Source organism: Mastigoproctus giganteus, chromosome 6 (assembly GCF_048544385.1).
Source record: "Mastigoproctus giganteus isolate SK-2022 chromosome 6, ASM4854438v1, whole genome shotgun sequence".
Classification (NCBI taxonomy): domain Eukaryota; kingdom Metazoa; phylum Arthropoda; class Arachnida; order Uropygi; family Thelyphonidae; genus Mastigoproctus; species Mastigoproctus giganteus.
The window spans coordinates 161,860,729-161,881,385 of NC_143580.1; the positions used below are offsets into that span (position 1 = coordinate 161,860,729).

Consider the following 20,657-nt stretch of genomic DNA (forward strand, 5'->3'; position numbering starts at 1 on the left):
GGTAGTATGATAGATTTGTGACTCAGGTGGTGTCTGATATGCTTGTGTTTTTTTTTTAGGAGTGGAGACTATATCCTCTCTTGCTGTTATCTTGATCAGTGACTTAAACTGTCCCCAAATGAGGACACCAATAAATGCGAGCAGCTATTTTCCAAAATTAATACATAAAGCCAAAAATAGAATTGATGTTAACAGATCATGACCTCTACAATAACTTATAAATAGCCATTATAAACCTTTTGTTAAACACTAATATTCATATAAAAATATAAAGTCCAAAATCATATTAATACGATATTTTATTTATAATGTTATTATGTGATCTGTTACCTTATATTCCACTTGTGATGACTATGTTTTAATTGTAATATTCCTAATAAACAGCTTTAATCATTTTCATTATTTAAAAAATGCACGCGATTGAAAATATGACTGAAAACCTAATAACATGTATGCAACTGAGCCACAGCAAATTAAAAAATTTTCGTCTAGTATGCTAAAGAACAAAGGTTGCTCATCCATGACTTACATCTTTATAGCTAATAGCTGCAACTTGGCTCACTATGAAAAAGGATCTTACCTCCTGTGCTCAATTTCTGCTTCAATCTTTTCATTTTATTGCAATTATATGAAAGAAACATAGAACTAAAGTTTATTCTTCTAGCAGCCATTTTATACACAGAGAAATTTAAATTAACAACTGCATTCAGAATTAAGGCAATTTCTACATTAATTTTACTGGGATAATCTAATGTATTCTCCATCTCTTCAGTTATAATTGACAATGTTAATTGTTCGCTCCTCCCAACTGTTTGACCCTTGATATTATCAATTTTCCATTCTCCATTTTTGCTAGATCTTTTACGCATTTCTGTCTCTCTCTCTCTCTCTCTCTCGTCATCATTTTACAGATAGGCCCTGCTTTATGATGGTTCAATTTATGCCATTTCACATTAATGCCCTTTTAAAATAATAATGAAAAAAATAAAAATAAACAAAATATATAAAAAGAAAATTTTAAAATGCAAGCATAACTGACCGCAGGCAGAGGCAAAAGTGATTTTTGCACTGCTTCTATTAGAATGAGCAGCAGCAGCCTGGAAAGCAAGTTAATAGAGGTTTCCAGGACTGTTGAGAGTCATAGTGGAACAAGTAAATACATGGGATGTGTTAGGGTTACCAAGAGTAGGAACAGGTGCATGTATTCTTGCATGTACACCAATGCTAGGAGTATAGTTAATAAATTTGATGAGTTTGAAGTGCTAGTCAAGACATCAAAGGCAGATATTGTTGAGATATCAAAGACATGGTGTCACACAGATATAAGCAGTGCAGAATTGGAATTTGGGGAGTACAATGTGTACAGGAAGGATAGACAGAACAGGAAGGGAGGAGGGATTATGCTGTTAGTTAAGAAACACAAAACCTAAGGAAGTGCATCCAATTGATGTTGGTGGACAATGCAATGTTGAGTCTGTTTGGTGTGAAATAATCACTGGAAAAGGAAAATGAAAGTAGGCGTGTGTTATAGGCCTAATGAATCTGATAAGTATAATGAGGAATTGTGCAGAGAAATAGAATGGGCCAGTAAATCAGAATGTCTTATAATGGGGAATGTTAACTTTCCAGATATTGACTGGAACTTGTGGGTTGGTCATTCGCACACTAGCAAGACATTTGTGGCAAATTTCCGCACATCTATTCTACAACTGTCTTTCCTCAATTTGAAATTGTGCCCTCTCAGGTTCTTAGTCTGAGCAAGATGAAGAATCCCATCATCATTCAGCTTTCTCAACCCATTCAAGGCCTTATAATGTAGTATAATACATGGTAACAACCAGATACCATGTATTATACTACCTTGAATAAATAATGCTTCACTAATAGAGAAGACTATTGTTACTTATTCTCCGTGGGCACAACCACCCAAATGGCACAGCTTCAAGGCTTGTTGGTCTTTCATTGGTGGGTGGGCAGGTACCCTGGTCCTCATGTTTGCAATACCTGCCAGGTGTGACTGTTTTCTACAGCAACATGTTCAAGAGGCAACCAGAGGGAGTAATACTCTTGATCTGATTATTAGCAGTGATTATTCATGCATTTAGAATTTGCAGATAAAGGAACCACTGGGTGACAGTGATCACAATGTACTGATGTGGGAATTACTTAAAGATGTAACTACCATCAAGGCTAAAGGGAAGGGCTTTTGCTATCGTCGGATCAACTGATGATGTTACCAACGTTGAATTCTAAATGGGAAGCCTTTAGAGACTTAATTTTGGAGGCTACTAAATATAGGCTTTTCATTGCAACTAAGAAATACTGTTCAAGGTTTAGGCCTAAATGGATGTCAGATGAATTAATGAGGCTCGTAGAAGAGAAGAAAAATGTATGGGATGCATATAAAGTATCAGGTGACAAAAGCCTATGGAAAGTATAAGCTTGTCTGTAATCAAGCCACAAAGGAGGTTAGGCAGGCGAAAGCAGATTACGAGAAATCTTTTGCAAAAAATGCAAAGAAAAACAGCAAAGAGTTCTTTACTTATGTAAACTCTAGAAGGAAAGGGATGAATCAGATTAGACCACTTAACTTAGATAGGTTGACTATTGATGATCATGGTGATGGTAGCTGATAAACTGAATTAGTATTTTGCTTCTACATTCACACATGAGGAGTTATTCAATGAGGGGAGTGCCAGAAGTTTATCTAATGCTAACAGAGAGCTAAGTGATTTTGTAATAACAGAGCAAAGTGGAGGAGAAATTGTTGAAGTTAAACATAAGGAAGGCACCTGGGGTGGACAGGATCTATCCAGTTATATTAAAGGAGGCAGCAAAGGAAGTAAGCAAACCCTTAGCCATAATTATGAGAGCTTCCTTGGACTCAGGGGAGGTCCCCATTGAGTGGAGGTGTGCAAATGTATCACCAATTCACAAAGGGGATCTCAAAAGGTGACACAAGTAACCACAGACCTGTTAGTTTAACTTGTGTTCTGGGGAAAATAATGGAATCACTGGTTAAAGAAGCATTGCAGGATCTCTAGACAAGACTGCAGTTAAGACACAACATGGGTTTTCCAAAGGGAGGTCTTCTCTGACCAATTTGATTGCTTACTATGATGTGCTCACAAAGGAACTGAATGCCAAAAATAATTTTGATATTGTATACTTGGTTTTTAGGATAGCTTCTAATACTGTTGCACATGGAAGACTGCTGTACAAATTAGAGAGGTATGGCATTAAAGGTAAGTTGCTACAATGGATAAAGGGGTGGATAAGTGGGAGATGACAGAGATTGGTAATCATTGGACACTGCTCTTTGTGGACAAATGTTATTAGTGGAGTTCCCCAGGGTTCAGTGTTGGGCCCATTGTTTTGTATATTTATTAATGATATTGATGAAGGTATATCAGGTTTAATGCCCAAGTTTGCAGATGATACAAAGGTTGGCAAGGTTGTTAACAACAGTAAAGACAGTAGACTACTCCAAGTGGATCTAGATAAGTTGGGAAAATGGGCTGAGAAGTGGCAACTGAAGTTTAATATTGACAAATGCAAAGTACTGCATATGGGTAGCAATAACCGAAGAGAAATGTACCAACTGTGTGGTGCTACACTCAGGGAAGTAGAAAGTGAAAAAGACCTGGGGGTAATTGTGCAGTCAAATATGAAGTTCGCTGAGCAGTGCAGGCTGGCTGCCAGGGAGGGAACATCATGGAGTCTTGTCAATGATATACAGGAATTTTGCTAGCAGGGACAGGGAGGTGATTATCCCATTATACAAGGCAATGGTCAGGCTACACCTAGAGTACTGTGTACAGGTCTGGAGGCATCATTCTAGGAATGTTGTAGAGATAGTAGAACGAGTACAAAGAAGGGGAACAAAGGGGTGCTCTTACCAAGAAAGGCTTAAGTTCTGCAAACTGCAGTGCCTGGAGAGTAGGCACCCGCAATGTGATCCGATTGAGGTGTATAAGGTCTTGAATGGGTTGAGCAAGCTTAATGATGATGGAATTCTTCCTCTTGCTGAGACTAAGATCCTGAGGGGGCACAGTTTCAAATTGAGGAAAGACAGTTGTAGAATAGATGTGCAGAAATTTGCCTTTAGCCAGCGGGTAGTTGGTTGGTGGAAAAGGCTTCCATCTTTTGTTGTGGAAACTAATAGCCTAAATAAATTGAAGGCTGAGCTGGACAGGCATTTGGAACGAATGGAGGAGTGAAATGGGAGGGTTTTTTTTTTTTTTTTTTTTTTGCTGATGCTGCATAAGCTTGCTTTCTTGCATAGTATGCCTCTACTAATGCTAATAAACACAGCACAGTAAGTGGATACCTACTGTAATGCAACTGAGTTTGGCACTAATGCCAAAGTTAGTCGCTTTCTCCTCGTCTGCCAGTGTGCACGTGTTGTGAGCTGTGCTTTAAATTTTATTAATTTCCTGTGTTCGTTAGTGCCTCTTTTTTTTTAATAAATTGCGTAACCATGTCTTCTAAGCATAATGGTGAATCTGCGCCTGCAAATGTTTAAAAAAAGCTGCAAATCTCTAACAACTGAAGTGGAAATGGACATCATTTGTCGTATGAAATCTGGTGAACAGTGTTTGGAGGTGTGCAAGATCTTAATTTGGCACCTTCTACTGTTACGATCATTATGAATAATGCTGAGAAGATCAAGTAGCCACATACAGGAATTGTTAACATTAAAATGAAACTAAATGCTACTAGGCATAATATTTTAAGATTATCTATATAATATCGGTGTAGATACACCATAAACAACTCTTAAGGAAAAAACTATGATAATAGTGTAAAGGGCATCATTTCATCTGTATCTCATATTGGGCTCATCCTTCACAACCAGTTACCATGTATTATACTACCTCGAATAAATAACACTTCACTAATAGAGAAGACTATTGTTACTTATTCTCAGTGGGCACGACCACCCAGACGGCACACCTTCAAGGCTTGTTGGTCTTTCATTGGTGGGTGGGCAGGTACCCTGGTCCTCATGTTTGCAATACCTACACCAATATTATATAGATAATCTTAAACTATTATGCCTAGTAGCATTTAATTTTATTTTAATATTATTACAAATACCTTCTTGCATCTCTCACATTGTGGGATTAACTTCACAAATGGGTTATCATGTTTGCAATACCAGGGTACCTGCCCACCCAACAAACTTTGAAACGGTGCTATCTGGATGGTGGTGCCCACCGAGAATAACAATGGCTTCTCTATTTGTGAAGCGTTACTTATTCAAGGTAGTGCAATACATGGTAACTCGTTGTGAAGGATGAACACAATATGAGATAGAGATGAAATGATGCCCTTTACACCACTATAGTAGTTATTTCCCTTAAGAGTTGTCTCTGGTGTATCTACACCGATATAGGAACTGTTAATGTAAGCATTTCTAGAGCAACTTATTAAAGGAGTGAGAAGATGGAGAAGTTAGCGCCGTGGATAGACAATATGAACCAAAATAATGTTTCTGTAACACCGTCAGTGGTTATGTCAAGGCCAGGAGGTTGTTCAATAAGGATCTGGGAGGGAATGAATCAATTTAGGCTAGCAGGGGCTGGTTTTCCCAGTTCAAAACCCGGACCAGAATTCACAATGTAAAAATTACTGCTGAGGCAGCTAGCTGCAGGTGCTGAGGAATAGTCTTCCATATTCCCAAAGTGAATGCACGAAGGCTGCTTTTCCCCAGACTTGGTCTTTAATGTTGATGAAATGGAGCTGTACTGGAAGAAGATGCCTGGTAGGACATACATAGCCTGTGAAGGCAATGTATATCCTACCAAAAGAGAGGTCTGCTCCTGGTTATTATGCTGGAAAAGATCAGCTTACATTACTTCTGGGTGGCAATGCATCAGGCACTTTTACGTTAAAGCCAATGTTGGTGTACCATTCTGAGAAACCATGTGTTATGAAGGGCATTGCAAAGACTCAACTTATTTTCTGGTGCTCTAATAGGAAGGCATGAGTGAGCCTTTTTAGTGAATGGTAACACTTCATACTTTTGTCCAGAGGTGGCCCAATTTTGTGCAGCAAACAACTTACCCAAAAACGTTTTAGTCCTCGACAAAGATCCAGGACATCCAGCCAACCTTGAATATAACCCTAACGATGTTCTGTTTGTGAAGGTCATCTATTTGCCACCCAACATCACCTCACTGTTGCAGCCAGTGAGGTGATGTTGGGCGGGTTATCAGGGATTTATTGCAACCTTCAATGCATACTATTTACATACAATCTTCAAAGGGATTGTTGACGCAGTGCAGGCATCTAACTCAGTGACTGTGAGGGGCTACCGAAGGTCCTACAACATCCTTAAGGCCATAAGTAACATTGCTGCAGTCTGGAAAGAAGCATCGCAACCATGCATTAATGGTTTTTGGAGGAAATTGTGGCCTGATACTGTGTCTTACTTGCTTGAGTTTGAGCCAGTTTCAGCAGTGGCGAAAGATATCACTAGGATGGCTGAGGATGTTGGCTTTGACAAGGTTGACATTGATGATGTCAGTGAGTTGCAGCAAAGTCATGGTGAGCTTCTTTCAAAGGAAGATTTAGAGGAGCTGGCTACACAACTGGCTCAGGATTCTGAGGAGGAACAGCAGGAGATTGCACCAAATGGGATCCTCATCTCAAAGACACTTCAATCAGCTTTGGCCCAAACACCAACAAGCTGTGAAACTCTATATGATATTGGCCAAGACTGGGAACACAGCTCTTCCATCCAAAGAGCTGTTACTAACATATTTAAGCTCTACTACAATAAGTTAGACAAGAGAAGGACTCAACAGACATCATTCCTACAGTTCTTTTCTAAAGCCAAAGAACCTGCAGAACCGGTCGACCCTTCATCAGGCCCATCCCATTAACACTGCCCCATTAGACCATTGTCAAAGAACATCAATAAGGGTGGGGGGGGAGACAGTTGCATTAATACATACGCCAAAGATTCAAAGGCTCTACAGGAATGAAGTACTAAGTTAAATTTTTATTTTATTACTTATATTTTATCTATAAATATTATTTATATCTCATAAATAAAATAACCGCAAATATTTAATATAAAAAACACTTATATTAACTCTTATGGTTCAATTTTCGTAGTGAAGGAACCTATCTCATTTAAATATATTACAATTTCTTTGATTTATGCAGCTTCAGATAACAACCCTTAGAAGGTGGAATGTAACCCCGGCATAAATTGGGGCCTACCTTTCTCTACTAAGGCTGATGCTTATATTGAAACAGCTATGGACATATCCAGGCAATGCTAGTGGTCTTTCAAATTAGCATTACAGAGAGCCAACACCTGCTGGCTAACACCATAGGAATCTATTCTGTATGCTGGCTGCTGCAGCCTGTAGAAATAAGGAGGGGGGGGGATCCCTGGTGGTTTGATTTGTTATACTTTTGTTCCATTTGTGTTTAAGCACAAATGAAACAACAAATCAAAATACAGAAATATAACTATTCACAATAAGTCCCAAGAACGTAAGAAAAAGCTTTGATATAAAATTATACAAACTCAATGAGATAGTTAAGTACTGCTGGCTACAGCCAGTAATGAAGTTCAGCCATAAGAGATTGATTCTATTGTAATAAAATGGGACTTATTGTGAACATATCTTTAAGGACCAAATAAATTTATCTTACAACTATGCCGAAACTGAGCAACATTGCTGATAATGTTCATAAGTTAACCATTTTAAAATCAACTCAAAGAATTCTAGTTGTTAAACTTGTGCAAAAAAAAAAAAGAAAGAAGTTAAGATCAATTGCCGATGAATTTGTAGAAATGCTGCTATAATTGCTATTACTGCAAGCACAGAAGAAATGGTACCCATTCCCAACAAAGTGCTACTAGCTATATATAACTAAGTTTTTGATAGTATAAACCAGAGCTATGATGTTGATTTCAATATTTGTAGAAGAATAAGAGAAATTTATTTCAATATGATACATAGAACACTTCCACACTCTCCAAAAATCATATTTCTGGAGAGTATTATATGCATTATAGCAGCTATCACCCATTTACCTACAAAAGGTCTATTATCTTTATCAACTTCTCAATGCTTATAGATATTCAACAACAGAATCTGCTTTAGACTCAGAAATACACATATTAGCATTAGTAGAGGCATATGATGCAAGAAAGCAGCAAGCTTATGCAGCATCAGCCAAAAAAAAAAAACCCTTCCACTTCACCCCTCCGTTTGTTTGAAATACCTGTTCAGCTGAGCCTTAAATTTATTTAGGCTATCAACTTCCACAACAACTACCCGCTGGCTAAAGGCAAATTTCAGCACATCTATCCTACATCTGTCTTTTCTCAATTTAAATTTATGCCCTCTCAGGTGATTATTCTGAGCAAGAGGCAATATCCCATCAGCATTGAGCATGCTCAAACCATTCAAGGCTTTATACACTATCAGATCGCCTCGCCGGTGCCTAGTTTCCAGACACTGTGATTTGCAAAACTTAAGCCTTTCTTTGTAAGAGCAACCCTTCGTTCCGTTCACTAACCTTGTTGCCCTTCTCTGTACTTGTTCCAGCATCTCTACATCCTTCTTGAAATGAAGCCTCCAGACCTATACAGTACTCTGTATACAGGTACTGTATACAGGTCAATGGCCTGACCATTGCCTTATACAAGGGAATAATCACCTCCATATCCCTGCTAGAAAAATTCCTGTATATCATTGATAAGACACCATGAGCTACTCAAGCTACAGAAGATTCTTAAACAGGGGTTATCCTCTTGCTACAATAAACCGAATTAGGATACAAGCTAAGGATAGGTTTGATTTGATTTGATTTAAGAATTCTTGGCACAAGAGCTACTGTGGCTAAAATGCGCCTGTAAGATTTTATATCACAGTTTGGTTCTAATTCGTATATTGCTGCTAATAATTTCCAAGAGTCACAGAGAATGACTATAGCTTGCTTTAGAGATAATATTTAGTTTTATATGTGATTATGGTAATTTATTTTCTTGAGGAACTGAAAAACATCTGCTATATTTTTTCTATCTTCCAGTATAGTTTTGAGAGTGAGGGAGTGATGTTTGTTTAGCTCTTTGAAGGAGTTTCGGTGCTCATCTGCAAAAGCTGGAAAAGTAATCAGTACATGTTCTACTGTTTGTTGCGTGTGTGTGACAGATAGGCATGGGGGGGGGGGATCCTCTCCTCGCAAAAGATAAAAGAGTGACTGAAACACATGTGTCCTATCCTTAACCTAGCAAGTATCACTTGATCGCATCTATTTTTCTGGATGCTGGATTCCCATGATTGGAGTAATCTTTTAATCTGATGCAATTTGTTAGTGGTAAATACTTGCCATTGCTGCTGCCAGTGATGTATCCCACTGTGATCAATAATGTGTTTGTAATCTTAAAAAGGGATATATTCTGATGCAGAAATATTGTTGTTGGCTTCTTTGGCAGCTCTGTCTGCTTGCTCGTTACCATGTATTCTGACATGACTTGGGATCTAGCAAAATCTAATGTTACGACGTTGTTCAAGGAGTTTTGATATTCTGTATTGAATTTACTGTTGTAGTGGATGTTTGTTAGAATTGATATTTTGTATTGCCATCATGGAACTACGGGAGTCAGTAAAAATTATGCTGTTTGAAAACTTGATTGGTCGATTTCGTTTAGTGCTATTATAATGGCTTGCAGTTCTGCAGTATAAATGCTACAGTCTTTTGGGAGTTTTTGGGCCAATGTGATGTCAGAAAAGTAAACTGCCGCTCTCACATGAGAATCAATTTTGGATCCATCTGTATATAGAAAGCAATGATCTGAAAATTGTGCCTTATAAGCAGCATGCAGCTGTTGATGGTTTATATGAGACTTCTTCCAAATGTGGAAGAAGTTGCATAAAGGCTGTCTAATTATCCAAGGTGGAGTAGACTGTTTCGTCAGCGGAATTATGTTATCCAGGTTAAGCTCTCTACTGAGAAGAAGGTTTTTTAATCTCACACTCGCAGGTTTATTGATTCTTTGTTGTTGCTGATAATGTTGTTCCCATTCAGAAGCAAAAATAGTTTTCTGTAGAGGTCGCTCTGGTAAGGATTTTATTTTAGCTGCTTAAGAGAGTAATTGATTTTGTCTTCTGATTTGCAGAGGAGGTTCCTGAACTTTGGCGTACAGGCTCTGCACAGGTGAGGTGTGGAAAGCTCCAAGGGCTAAACCAAGTGCGCAGTGATGTACCGGGTCGAGCCATCTCACGGCACTAGGTCTTGGCGAGTCATAGACTGGGGCACCATAGTCTAGCTTAGACCGAATGAGAAGGCGATATAAAGGTAGTAGAATTGTCCTGTCTGCTCCCAAGGATATAGCGGATAGGACCTTCAAGATGTTCATTTTCTTCAGACAGTGGACTCTTATGTGACTGATATGCTCTAGGAAAGTCAATTTTTTGTCAAAAACTAATCCTAAGAAACGGACAATATTTTTAACTGGGATGATCTGTTCTTTCACCCTGAGTTCTGGGTCAGAATGGAGATTCCTTTTTCTGCAGAAATGTATACATGCAGTCTTTTGTACCGATATTCTATATCCATTTCTTTCTGTCCATTTTATGACTCTGTTTATGGCTACTTGCAATTGCCATTCTATTGTCCTCATATGCTGCACTTGTAATCATCAGCATAAACAGTTGTAAAGGTATTGTTTGGGATTTGTTCTATTATTGTGCTGAAGTGGACTGCAAAAAGTGTGGCACTAAGTACAGATCCTTGAGGGACCCCTTCTTCTTGATAAAATATATTGGAAAGTGTATTGTTCATTCGAACTTGGAAGGTCCGATTCTTAAGGAAATTATATATGTAGAGGGGTAGATGTCCTCTAAGGCCAAGTTGATGTAACCTTTTAAGTATACCATATCACCACGTGGTATCATATGCCTTCTGGATATCAAAATTTTTTTTCCTGAGAAAAGCATTGCTTACTTGATTTTCCAGTTGTATAAGCACATCCAAGGTAAAGCGATTTTTCTAAAGTCATACTGTTCTGAGTTGAGAAGATCATTATTTTCTAGATACCATGTTAGTCTATTGTTGACAATTTTCTCTAAGATCTTGCCTAAGCAGCTAGTCAAAGCTATGGGATGATAGTTCTGTGGGTCTGATAGATCTTTTCCCTGTTTTGGGAGAGCTAGTATTATTGCGTGGTGCCATTTGTTTGGGAAAGAATTTTCAAGGTATATTGTATCACTGCATAATGGATTTCATCAGGACTGACTGCGCTGTATTTTGCCTGTAGCAGAGTTTGTTTTAGTTCTGCTACTGTGAGCGGCAAGTTGTATTGTTCACACTGATTGCTAGAAAAGTTTAGTTTTATTTTTTCGGACTCATTCTTGTACGTTTTGAAAGCAGTCAGGTATGCACAATTAGCAGATGTATTCGCTAAGGATAGGATACAAGAAATTATACCAACCAACAACAGTAACAACAAAAAATACTTTATTTCTGTCCCATACGTTGAACAGTGGCACAAATAGCTTTACATATTCTTTAAAGATACTGAATTTAAGATTGTGACCAGGCCAATATGGAAACTACACACTATACTGAACAATCGCTCAGCCCTTTCCTCTTTCACAACACAAATAAATAACCCGGTATTACAACATTTCTTGCATTGATTGTAACTCGTCTTACCAAGGATCAATGCGATTTCTGCTGAATTTTAGAGAAAAAGGCACGCATCTTCAGTTCATGCTTCTTGTTCAGCAGCATCAGAATTAGCCTTTCATGCTGTTAACGAAAAACACATTTTTAATCAATGAGGCCAAAATACTTAGTGTCCAATGTAATTATACGAGACTATTAATTTCAGAAACCATTGAAATTAAATTACATTAGAATTCTATTAACGTTCACCATCCATATCTAATCTCCGATTCATGGTCTTTTACGTGCATGTGCGAAGACAAATAATCTGTATTTAAGATTCAAGCTCACACATACTCCATAATTTCCATTCCTGTGATCAACAACATACGGTCAAAAAGCTGTCAGCTTCAAGGAACGAAAATCATTTTTCCAAATTTACGTTAAACTTTTTAAAAATGTTTATAAATTGTTTTTTTAATTGTGTTCAATTGATTTATTTTATATTGTTTTCAATTTACTTTTTACTGTAATCATTTTGCATTAATGTTATATTTCTAGAGAGTATTATACGAAAGTGTTCTACGTATCATACTGATATAAATTTCTCTTATTCTTCTACAAATAACTAAGTTTTGAATGAGTGCCGTGTTCAGTGTTTCCTTATTACAGTATGCATGTCTGCTAAATATGGTCAGGTCAAGATAGTGCCCTTTGAGAGTTTTGCATAATATTTTGGATGAGCTCATATAAATTTGAAACTGTCAATGTGCAGCAAAGATCAAGAAAGAAACTATACAAACTCTATGAACAACTTGCTTTCCTACTGCATGCTCAGTGTATTCGGTTCAGTTATTTGCCCATCCAATTAATAAAATTAATTGGATGGGCAAATAATTTTATTGGTTGTTAGGATGTGATGTTAGATTTTATGCTACAGAACTGAGTGCATTCTATCACTGAATAATACATGACTCACGGTAGGCAACTGTGGAAATTATGTAAATTACAGAAACAAACTAAATTTTATTTGCCACTGGAGCTCTTCTCTGTTTTGCATAAGTATGCAGACAGCCTTATGAATAGTTTTGTTTGACAGCTGTCATACTACCCAGTAGCAACTGCATTGTAAAAATTTTGTAAAATTTATAAATTGCACTCACTAATTTTTATCAAAGGCCCAAGATGATACTATAAATAAGGACAACTGTCAAAATTTGAAGTTCTCTGCCAGAATGCAGTAATTGGTACTTGACCAAATGTGAAATTATTATTATTATTATTATTATTAGCCATACGGTGCAAGGAAGCCTGAGGCTTATGATGCAATGTTCTTCAAAAAGCTAACAGTTATCTATGATACCATCCAGAAAAAATTATACACTTCTTAACTAGTAACATTTCTCATTATTCACTAGTACATTCAGATATGTAAGTATATGATGTGTGTATGTAATTTAAAATAAAAAATACAGAAAACAGACTGCATATGAATACCATCCATTGTCTTAACACTACTATTCTTTCTAGGATGTTTATAAAATTCAACATTTTCTCAATGACAAAATTTTTGTATGATTTAGGCTGTTCAAATGTATTTAAACTTAGAATTGTTAAAAGGATATTTATTGAAGTTAGTTAGCTTGGACATTCTACTACACAATTACAGCTTAAAATATTATACATGTAATTTAATGTGAAATTTACTGAAGGTTCCTTGTCTTATGTTATGATCATTTTCTCTTCTTTACTGTCCATCCTGCAACAATCTAGGATATAAATATATAAACTTCCATTTGCAATAAAATCAATTTTTTTTTTTTTTTTTTTTACCTAAAGGAATCTAGACCAATGTAAACTCTTCTCATCTTTCTTGCAACAGCACCAGTATGTACAGCTGAAGATAATGGTTTAAACTTTTCACCTGGGTGGGGAAGAGAAAATAAAATCAGGGGCTAAACCATATGAAAGTACCACTCCTGCAAAATAAACAAATACAACTCGAATTAACATAATAAAATACAGTCAAGCTAGTTAATGAAGTTTTTTATAGCAAATTTATGGGTATAATGAATGAATTTAAATTCATTAATTATACCCACAAATACTTTATTTATTTAAAATAAAGATATCTTTAATAGACTAGAATGGCACCCATTGGCCACCATGAGAAGTTTTTATGAATTTTGTATTTTAATCTATTCCCATTCATAAAATGTTACCACAGGAGACTGACATGACCTCATCATGGGAGGATTTCCCATGATGAGGCTCCTTTTTTTGTAGGTAGCATTGTTTTTAAAAAGAGAAGCAGATGTGCAATGGTGAGTTACAAGGTATCTCCCTTAATGTCACTGTTCTCCAAAAGCTGAGGCACATTAGTGATAATCAGAGTTTTATTTGTTAAGATAAACATTGACTACATCAAAGCTGATCAACTTGTCATTCTTCCAGGAAATGGATTCATGGCATAATACACGCCTTGCATAATTCATGGCATTCAAAGTATTTTATTATTTTCTGTGGGCTCCAGAGTTTCCACTATCTGCCACTAAAGAGTAACTGTACACTATTTACAATTTATAGTTTAGCAAAACATCTTGAGTCACCAGCTTAACAACAATTATTACAATCAAAGAAGTCTCTTGCCTGAGACAAATGTGGTATAGCTGCAAATTTGACTATATATTAAGGCTTCCATCAGCTGAGAGCCAATTATACATCAATATTTCACCTAGCCAGATATTATCTGTAAACTAATCAACATTAGTGTTATACATTGTATATCAGTCGTCCATAATACTTGGAACTCATAATAACAATATGTTGAAGGCGCCAATTTCTACATTAACCTTCACATTCACAAGTTATACAAATAGCTAAAACCTACCAATTTGGATACAATGAAGTCAGACGTTATATCTTAAAATTTATAGAATTTAGGATTTACAATTTATATACCTTATTAGAGGGCCAAGTCACAGGACTGCCCACCCAACAGTGAACCTGGTACATTGACATTTCACCTAGTCAGATATTACCTGTAAACTAATCAACATTAGTGTTATACATTGCATATCAGTCGTCCATAATACTTGGAACAGTAATTACAATATGTTAAAGGCACCAATTTCTATATTAACCTTCACATTTACAACTTGAATGTGAAAAGTAAACTTGGCATATCGAGATTTATACAAAACACTAACATCAAGGCCAAGCAAACGAGGCTATAGCAAATTATTTGCACTGCTATTTACTATTACCATAGTTAGCTATTCTGACAGATTTTACAACTCCAGCCAGCAGACACCACTGTTTTGATGTTGCTAGCATTAGATTTCATGCAATTTCGACAGTACTTTGCAGCTTGTTGAGAATTGAAAGACTTACAAAATGTCCCCGAAAGGGCGTTTCTGCCAGAGGCAGTTTTAAATTTAGGTCCTAAGTTTACGCTTGTACCTCCCAAACCTCCCATTGCGGAGATAGCAATGGGTATTGAACGGGCTATCAGCAAGCTACCGGATGCCCTAGCTAATGAGATCCGGGTTAAATCTGCCGTTATTTTGAGCCAGGTAAAGAAAGTATATCCGAATCTTAACTTTAGTCAAAGAAAAGCCTTGAATGAACTGAGAAGAGACGATGGAATTGTGGTTTTACCTGCGGACAAGGGCAGATCGACGGTTGTCCTAAACAAAGAAGACTATCACAAAAAAGCAATGGACCTTTTACAGAACAATAATACATATAAAGTTACTCAGAGAAACCCGTTGGTTGGCCTAGAGCGGCACATTAATAAACTGGTACAGGATTGGTTAAAGGCAGAGAAGATTTCCAGGGAGACCTTTTGCTTCTTACATGCTACTGGATGTCAACTCCCGAGGTTTTATGGACTTCCAAAAACTCATAAGACAAAAGTCCCACTCAGACCTATTGTATCATTTATAGGAAGCCCCACATATGCTTTGTCAGGGTATTTGGCTAAATTGATTTCGCCTATAGTGGGCCAGTCCAACTATGTCATAAAAGACAGTAAAGAATTTGTGAATTTTGTGAAAGATTTGATTATAAATGAAAACGAGAGCATGATTTCTTTTGATGTGGTGTCACTATTCACATGCATTCCAATTAAACATGGAATATATTGTGTTAGAAAATCTTTGAGTAATGATGTCTCTTTGAGTAATAGATCGCTTTTAAATGTAGAGGATATTTGTTCGGGTGTGGAACTTTGTCTGGCCAGCACCACTATGGTGTACCAAGGTGTTATGTACAAACAGGTTCACGGTACAGCCATGGGATCTCCTATTAGCGCCATCGTGGCCAATCTGGCCATGGAGGAGTTAGAGGACAGGGTTTTTAGTGGATGTCAGTTTCCCATAAAGAAATAGAAAAGGTATGTTGATGATACCTTTACCGTGGTCCAGAAGGGGAGAGAGGATGATGCACTTCATTGGCTTAATAGCTTCTCCCAATTTATACAATTTACCTCAGAGGTGGAAACAGGAGGTACCCTTCCTTTCTTGGATGTACTGGTCTCTAGGGTAGACCCTAGGCTCAAAACTTCTGTGTTTAAAAAACCTATGTGCAGAGGCCAGTACACCCATTATAGTTCAGCACAAGCTGGGCAGCATAAGAATAGTGTAGTGAAAGCTCTACTAGATAGAGCAGGGTCACACTGCACCACCTCTGAGGACAAAGAATGTGAAATTAGACGAGTCACAGCAGACCTTAGAAAATGCGGATACCCCCAGAGGATCATAGACAGATTTAGTAAAGGAATAGAATCTAACCGTCAGGAACCATTTGTTCCTGTGGCTACCGCATACATTCCTTACTATCCGGGCGTTACTGAGCATCTCGATAGAGTTTTGCGGGGTTATAAAACACGCTGTGTGCAGCTTCCCGGGCGGAGGTTGCACACAGTGTTGTCTCAGGTAAAAGACTCAATAGCAAAGGACCTGAGTAGTGGAGTAGTATACAGGATAAAATGCCTGGATTGTGGGGAATGTTATGTGGGCAAGACAAAACGACGGCTCAAGGATCGTCTGGGGGAGCATGCAAATGCTATAAAAACTGCTGATTACAATAAGTCTGCTGTGGCCGAACATTTTTGGGAGAAGCAGCATCAAATTTCCCCAGAGGATGCGGTAATCGTGGATCGAGCGCATGGGTTCTGGAACCGTAAATGGCTCGAGAGCCTACGAATCTGTTCATCCGACCACATTATGAATAGGGACAGAGGTATGCGTATGCATCCTCTGTTTGAAATTATCATCCTAAGTACGGATGAACGGTTCTGCTTAACACGTTCCCGAGCTATTTCTGCTTCCAGTTCAGACCATGCGCCGACTGCACCACGTGTATAGGTACCGTGAGCCTGTTATATATGGACATGCTGCAGGAAGTTTTGTTACTGCTGAGAAAGGAAGCCAATGCTTCCGAAAGCTCCAGAGACTTTTATTGTTTTTATCGCTTTTAATCCGGTTTATTTTAGTGTATTTTATCTTAAGGATTTTATCAGTTTTAATGTTTTTACATGTATATAATTTAATTTAATATAATAGCAGTTTTTGTAAATAGTTATTTTATTTTATTTTAATATGTAAATATTTTAGTTACAGTAAATACTTATTCTTATGGTTGGTGTGTGAGCTGATTTAATGCTAAAATATGAATTTTCCCAACCTCAGAGGCCTTTTTCAGGATATTGAATATAATAGTCTTCAATATGACAGTAACCAATTTAGTTTAGACACGTCATTTATAATCTGAGGAATCCGACAGGTATTAGTGCAATTTTGGTATTTAATGCATCTATTCAATACAATGACAAAAATATCAACATTAATACGGTTCATAACATATATCATCAATTAATACAATTCATCCAACAATATGCCCTTCCGGCAATAAATACAAATGAATTTCCAATCCATCAGAGCTCCTATGACTAAATTTATTAAGACCAGGGGAATCTAGGTGTTCTAGTAAGAATGGAGTTTCCTTTGTCCATTAGCATGTATGGTATAAAGACCCAGTACCACTATTACAAGCCTTGAGGGTTTAGCTTATCGTTAGTCATCCTCCATGATCTGGTTGATTTCTAGGTTAGATGGTCACTTGAGTTCTTGAAGGCAGGAACTATGCCTCTTAAGTTGAAATCTCTTTTAAAGGTTTTCCATTGTGTCACTGGAATCTATGTTTAGAGGTTCAACAGCACATCTTCTGTTTATCCAGAAGCCTTTAGCATCCTTTTAATTTCCAACGTTTGGAAAACAGACCCGACACCCTATATTAGCTATATAACAATACGATTAATACCAAGGCAACTATATACAGTGATAGTACACTAATAACATAATTATACTCAGTCTTCAAGTCCTTTCCTTCTGCAGAAAGCCTTGTCTGAAAAGCTAATTTGCCCGATAATTTTATTTTCATTCTAAAAACTTGGTTGCATGTTAGACTATCTCCTGTAAGCCACATTTAAAAAGAGGAGACGCCGCCAAATCCAGAGTAAATAACTTAATCTGGTTTTGGCCTCTATTTACATAGAGGAAACACAGCAAATCTAGAGTAAATAACTTACTCTGGATTTGGCTTAATAAAAAAAAATAGGTGATGATCTGGGTTAAACCATGGCCAATGTTTTTTGTCAAATTCAGCAACTTGAGGTATAAAAAGGGTAGTAATCCTTCCAGTGTTTGCATTAGTCCATTCGTTTTGCCACTTCCAGAGGAACTGGTTTCTTAATCTAGCATTGACTTCTTTCACTGGCATGTCCAGGTTAACAGAAAACTGGTTGAATTGTGCTGCAATACCGTTCCTTCTACAATACTGAAAGTAATTGTACAATACTTCAGATTTAATTGGCAGTTTGCTGTCGATTACCTGTAGTGCCAACGTTGAAATCATGCAACAAGCTTTTGAAGTTGTAATCAGGAAGAAGCACTGGGCTTGAGTCAAGATTTTTTCCACCTTGACTCTGCATATACTGGGACCCCAAGCGCCCACAGCATAGTAGACAATAGGAATAAATATGCATTTGTAGAACAGCTTGAGAGTGTCGGGTTTCAGATCCCAAGAACTTTTGGTAATTCTAATTATTTTATCTGTCGAAGCCTTGATTTTGCTTAGTACATATTTAGCATGGAGTTTGTTATGGGCTTCGCACACCCAGGGTCCTGAGCTGGATGTCATCATTCTCCTCTTTCTTGGTGACTCCTTTCTACCTCTCTCTCTCTCTCTCTCTACTTCTTGGGAATTTTTTTGGCTGGTGCAGCATAAGCTTCAGGCTTTCTTGCACCATATGGCTGATAATAATAATAATTCCTAGGTATTTGTATGAGTTAACTAATTTTATTGACTGTTCTTTAATCTATTTGGGTCTAATTTTCCTTTGAGAAGAATTTGTTCTGGGAACAGAATAGTTTGTGTGTACTACACCACTCATTTAGGTCTGATAGGACTTCATTAGCACGGGTTTCAAGGTGTAGTCTGGAGTTTACCGAAACAAGGACAATTAAATTGTCTGCATAAGCGATCTTAGCAGTGCAATGATGTTCGGTAGCCAGTCACTCATCAAGGACCATGTTCCAACATACTGGTCTGAGAACTGATCCTTGAGCGCAACTGCGAGTCACAGGTCTCGCAAAAGAGCAGGATCCGCTGGAGACCACAAGTGAGCGATTCTGGAATAATCAGTGATGAGACAATAAACAGGCACAGAGATTCCCCGACCAAACAGTGTCAAAGGCCCCTTTGAAGTCTACAAGGAGGCCGAAGACATACTTTTCATTGGAGGCTGAAACAGTATTCATCACTAGGCTAATGGCATCCACTGTAGACATCCCAACAGTGAAGTCAAACTGATATCTGTAGTTTAGGTTTCTTTCTTTATAATACTTTTGGAATCTCGCTACAATCAAATTCTCTAGTATTTTTCCGAAGACCAGAAGTAAAGCAATCGGGCGGTATGAATTTGCCTGATTTGCTGTTTTGTTGGGATTCTTAATGAGTAATTTAAGATTTGCTTTTTTCCAAGGAGAGGGGGTAGGATCCATCTTGTAGGCAGGTATTAAAAAGGTTCATCATCAGCTGGAGATAGGTACTCGATTCTTTTAACAATGGTAACTTCTAATAGGTCCAGTCCAGGGCATTTGCCATCAAGCAAGGTTGCAACAGCAAGCCCTACCTCGTCCCTGTCAAAATCACCTTCATGGCTTTGGTCACATAGGAAAGATGTTCTAAATCAGGGGTGGCCAACAAGTCGATTGCCGCTTTAATTTCAGTCGATCACGATGAATTTTAAATATATATAAAAATTAATTAGTCAAAATCTAAATGTTATTATTATTATTATGCACGCCACTGCATATGCTTATTACAAATCCACTGAACCACGTGACTAATTCTTGTTGCCACGCAGCCGCTAGGCTTGTACAGTGAAAATTCACGCAGTTACATTGTGGAGAGCATTGTGTATGTGCGAATTCTTATTTAGCTTACTTAATATTAATAACTGGACAGTGCTTATACATTAATTTAATACCCTTTGATTTAAAATGAATACTACGAAATAGAGTAAAACGTATCATTTTAATCAAGAGTGGGAACTAGAATACTTTTTTGTAATTTTGTTTGATTTGCAATGCTTCTGTGGCAATACCCTTGAGTACTGCGTACAGGTCTGGAGGCCTCATTTTAGGAAGGATGTAGATTTGCTTGAGCGGGTACAGAGAAGGGCAACAAGATTGGTGAGGGGAATGAAGGGATCCTCTTACCAAGAAAGGCTTAAGTTCTGCAAATTGCAGTGGCTGGAGACTAGACACCTGTGCAGTGATCTCATTGAGGTGTATAAGGCCTTGAATGGGTTGAGCACGCTGAATTCTGATGGGATCCTTCCACTTGTTCAGATTACGAACCTAAGGGGGCATAAATTCAAATTAATAAAAGACAGATGTAGAATAGATGTGCGGAAATTTGCAGTTAGCCAGTGAGTGGTTAATTGCTGG

At 37.6% G+C, this 20,657-nt stretch overlaps 1 protein-coding gene across 5 annotated transcripts in view; it reads right to left on the minus strand.

The window, feature by feature from the left end:
* The window catches only part of LOC150084708 (golgin subfamily A member 5-like), a 322,239-nt gene that overhangs the window by 17,549 nt on the left and 284,033 nt on the right, over positions 1–20,657 (minus strand). For all 5 annotated transcript variants that reach the window (XM_090375446.1, XM_090375444.1, XM_090375443.1 and 2 more), the window contains exon 12: positions 13,474–13,564. In XM_090375446.1, the coding sequence (XP_090231572.1) occupies positions 13,474–13,564 (91 nt within the window). The remainder of the gene's footprint in view (positions 1–13,473; positions 13,565–20,657) is intronic.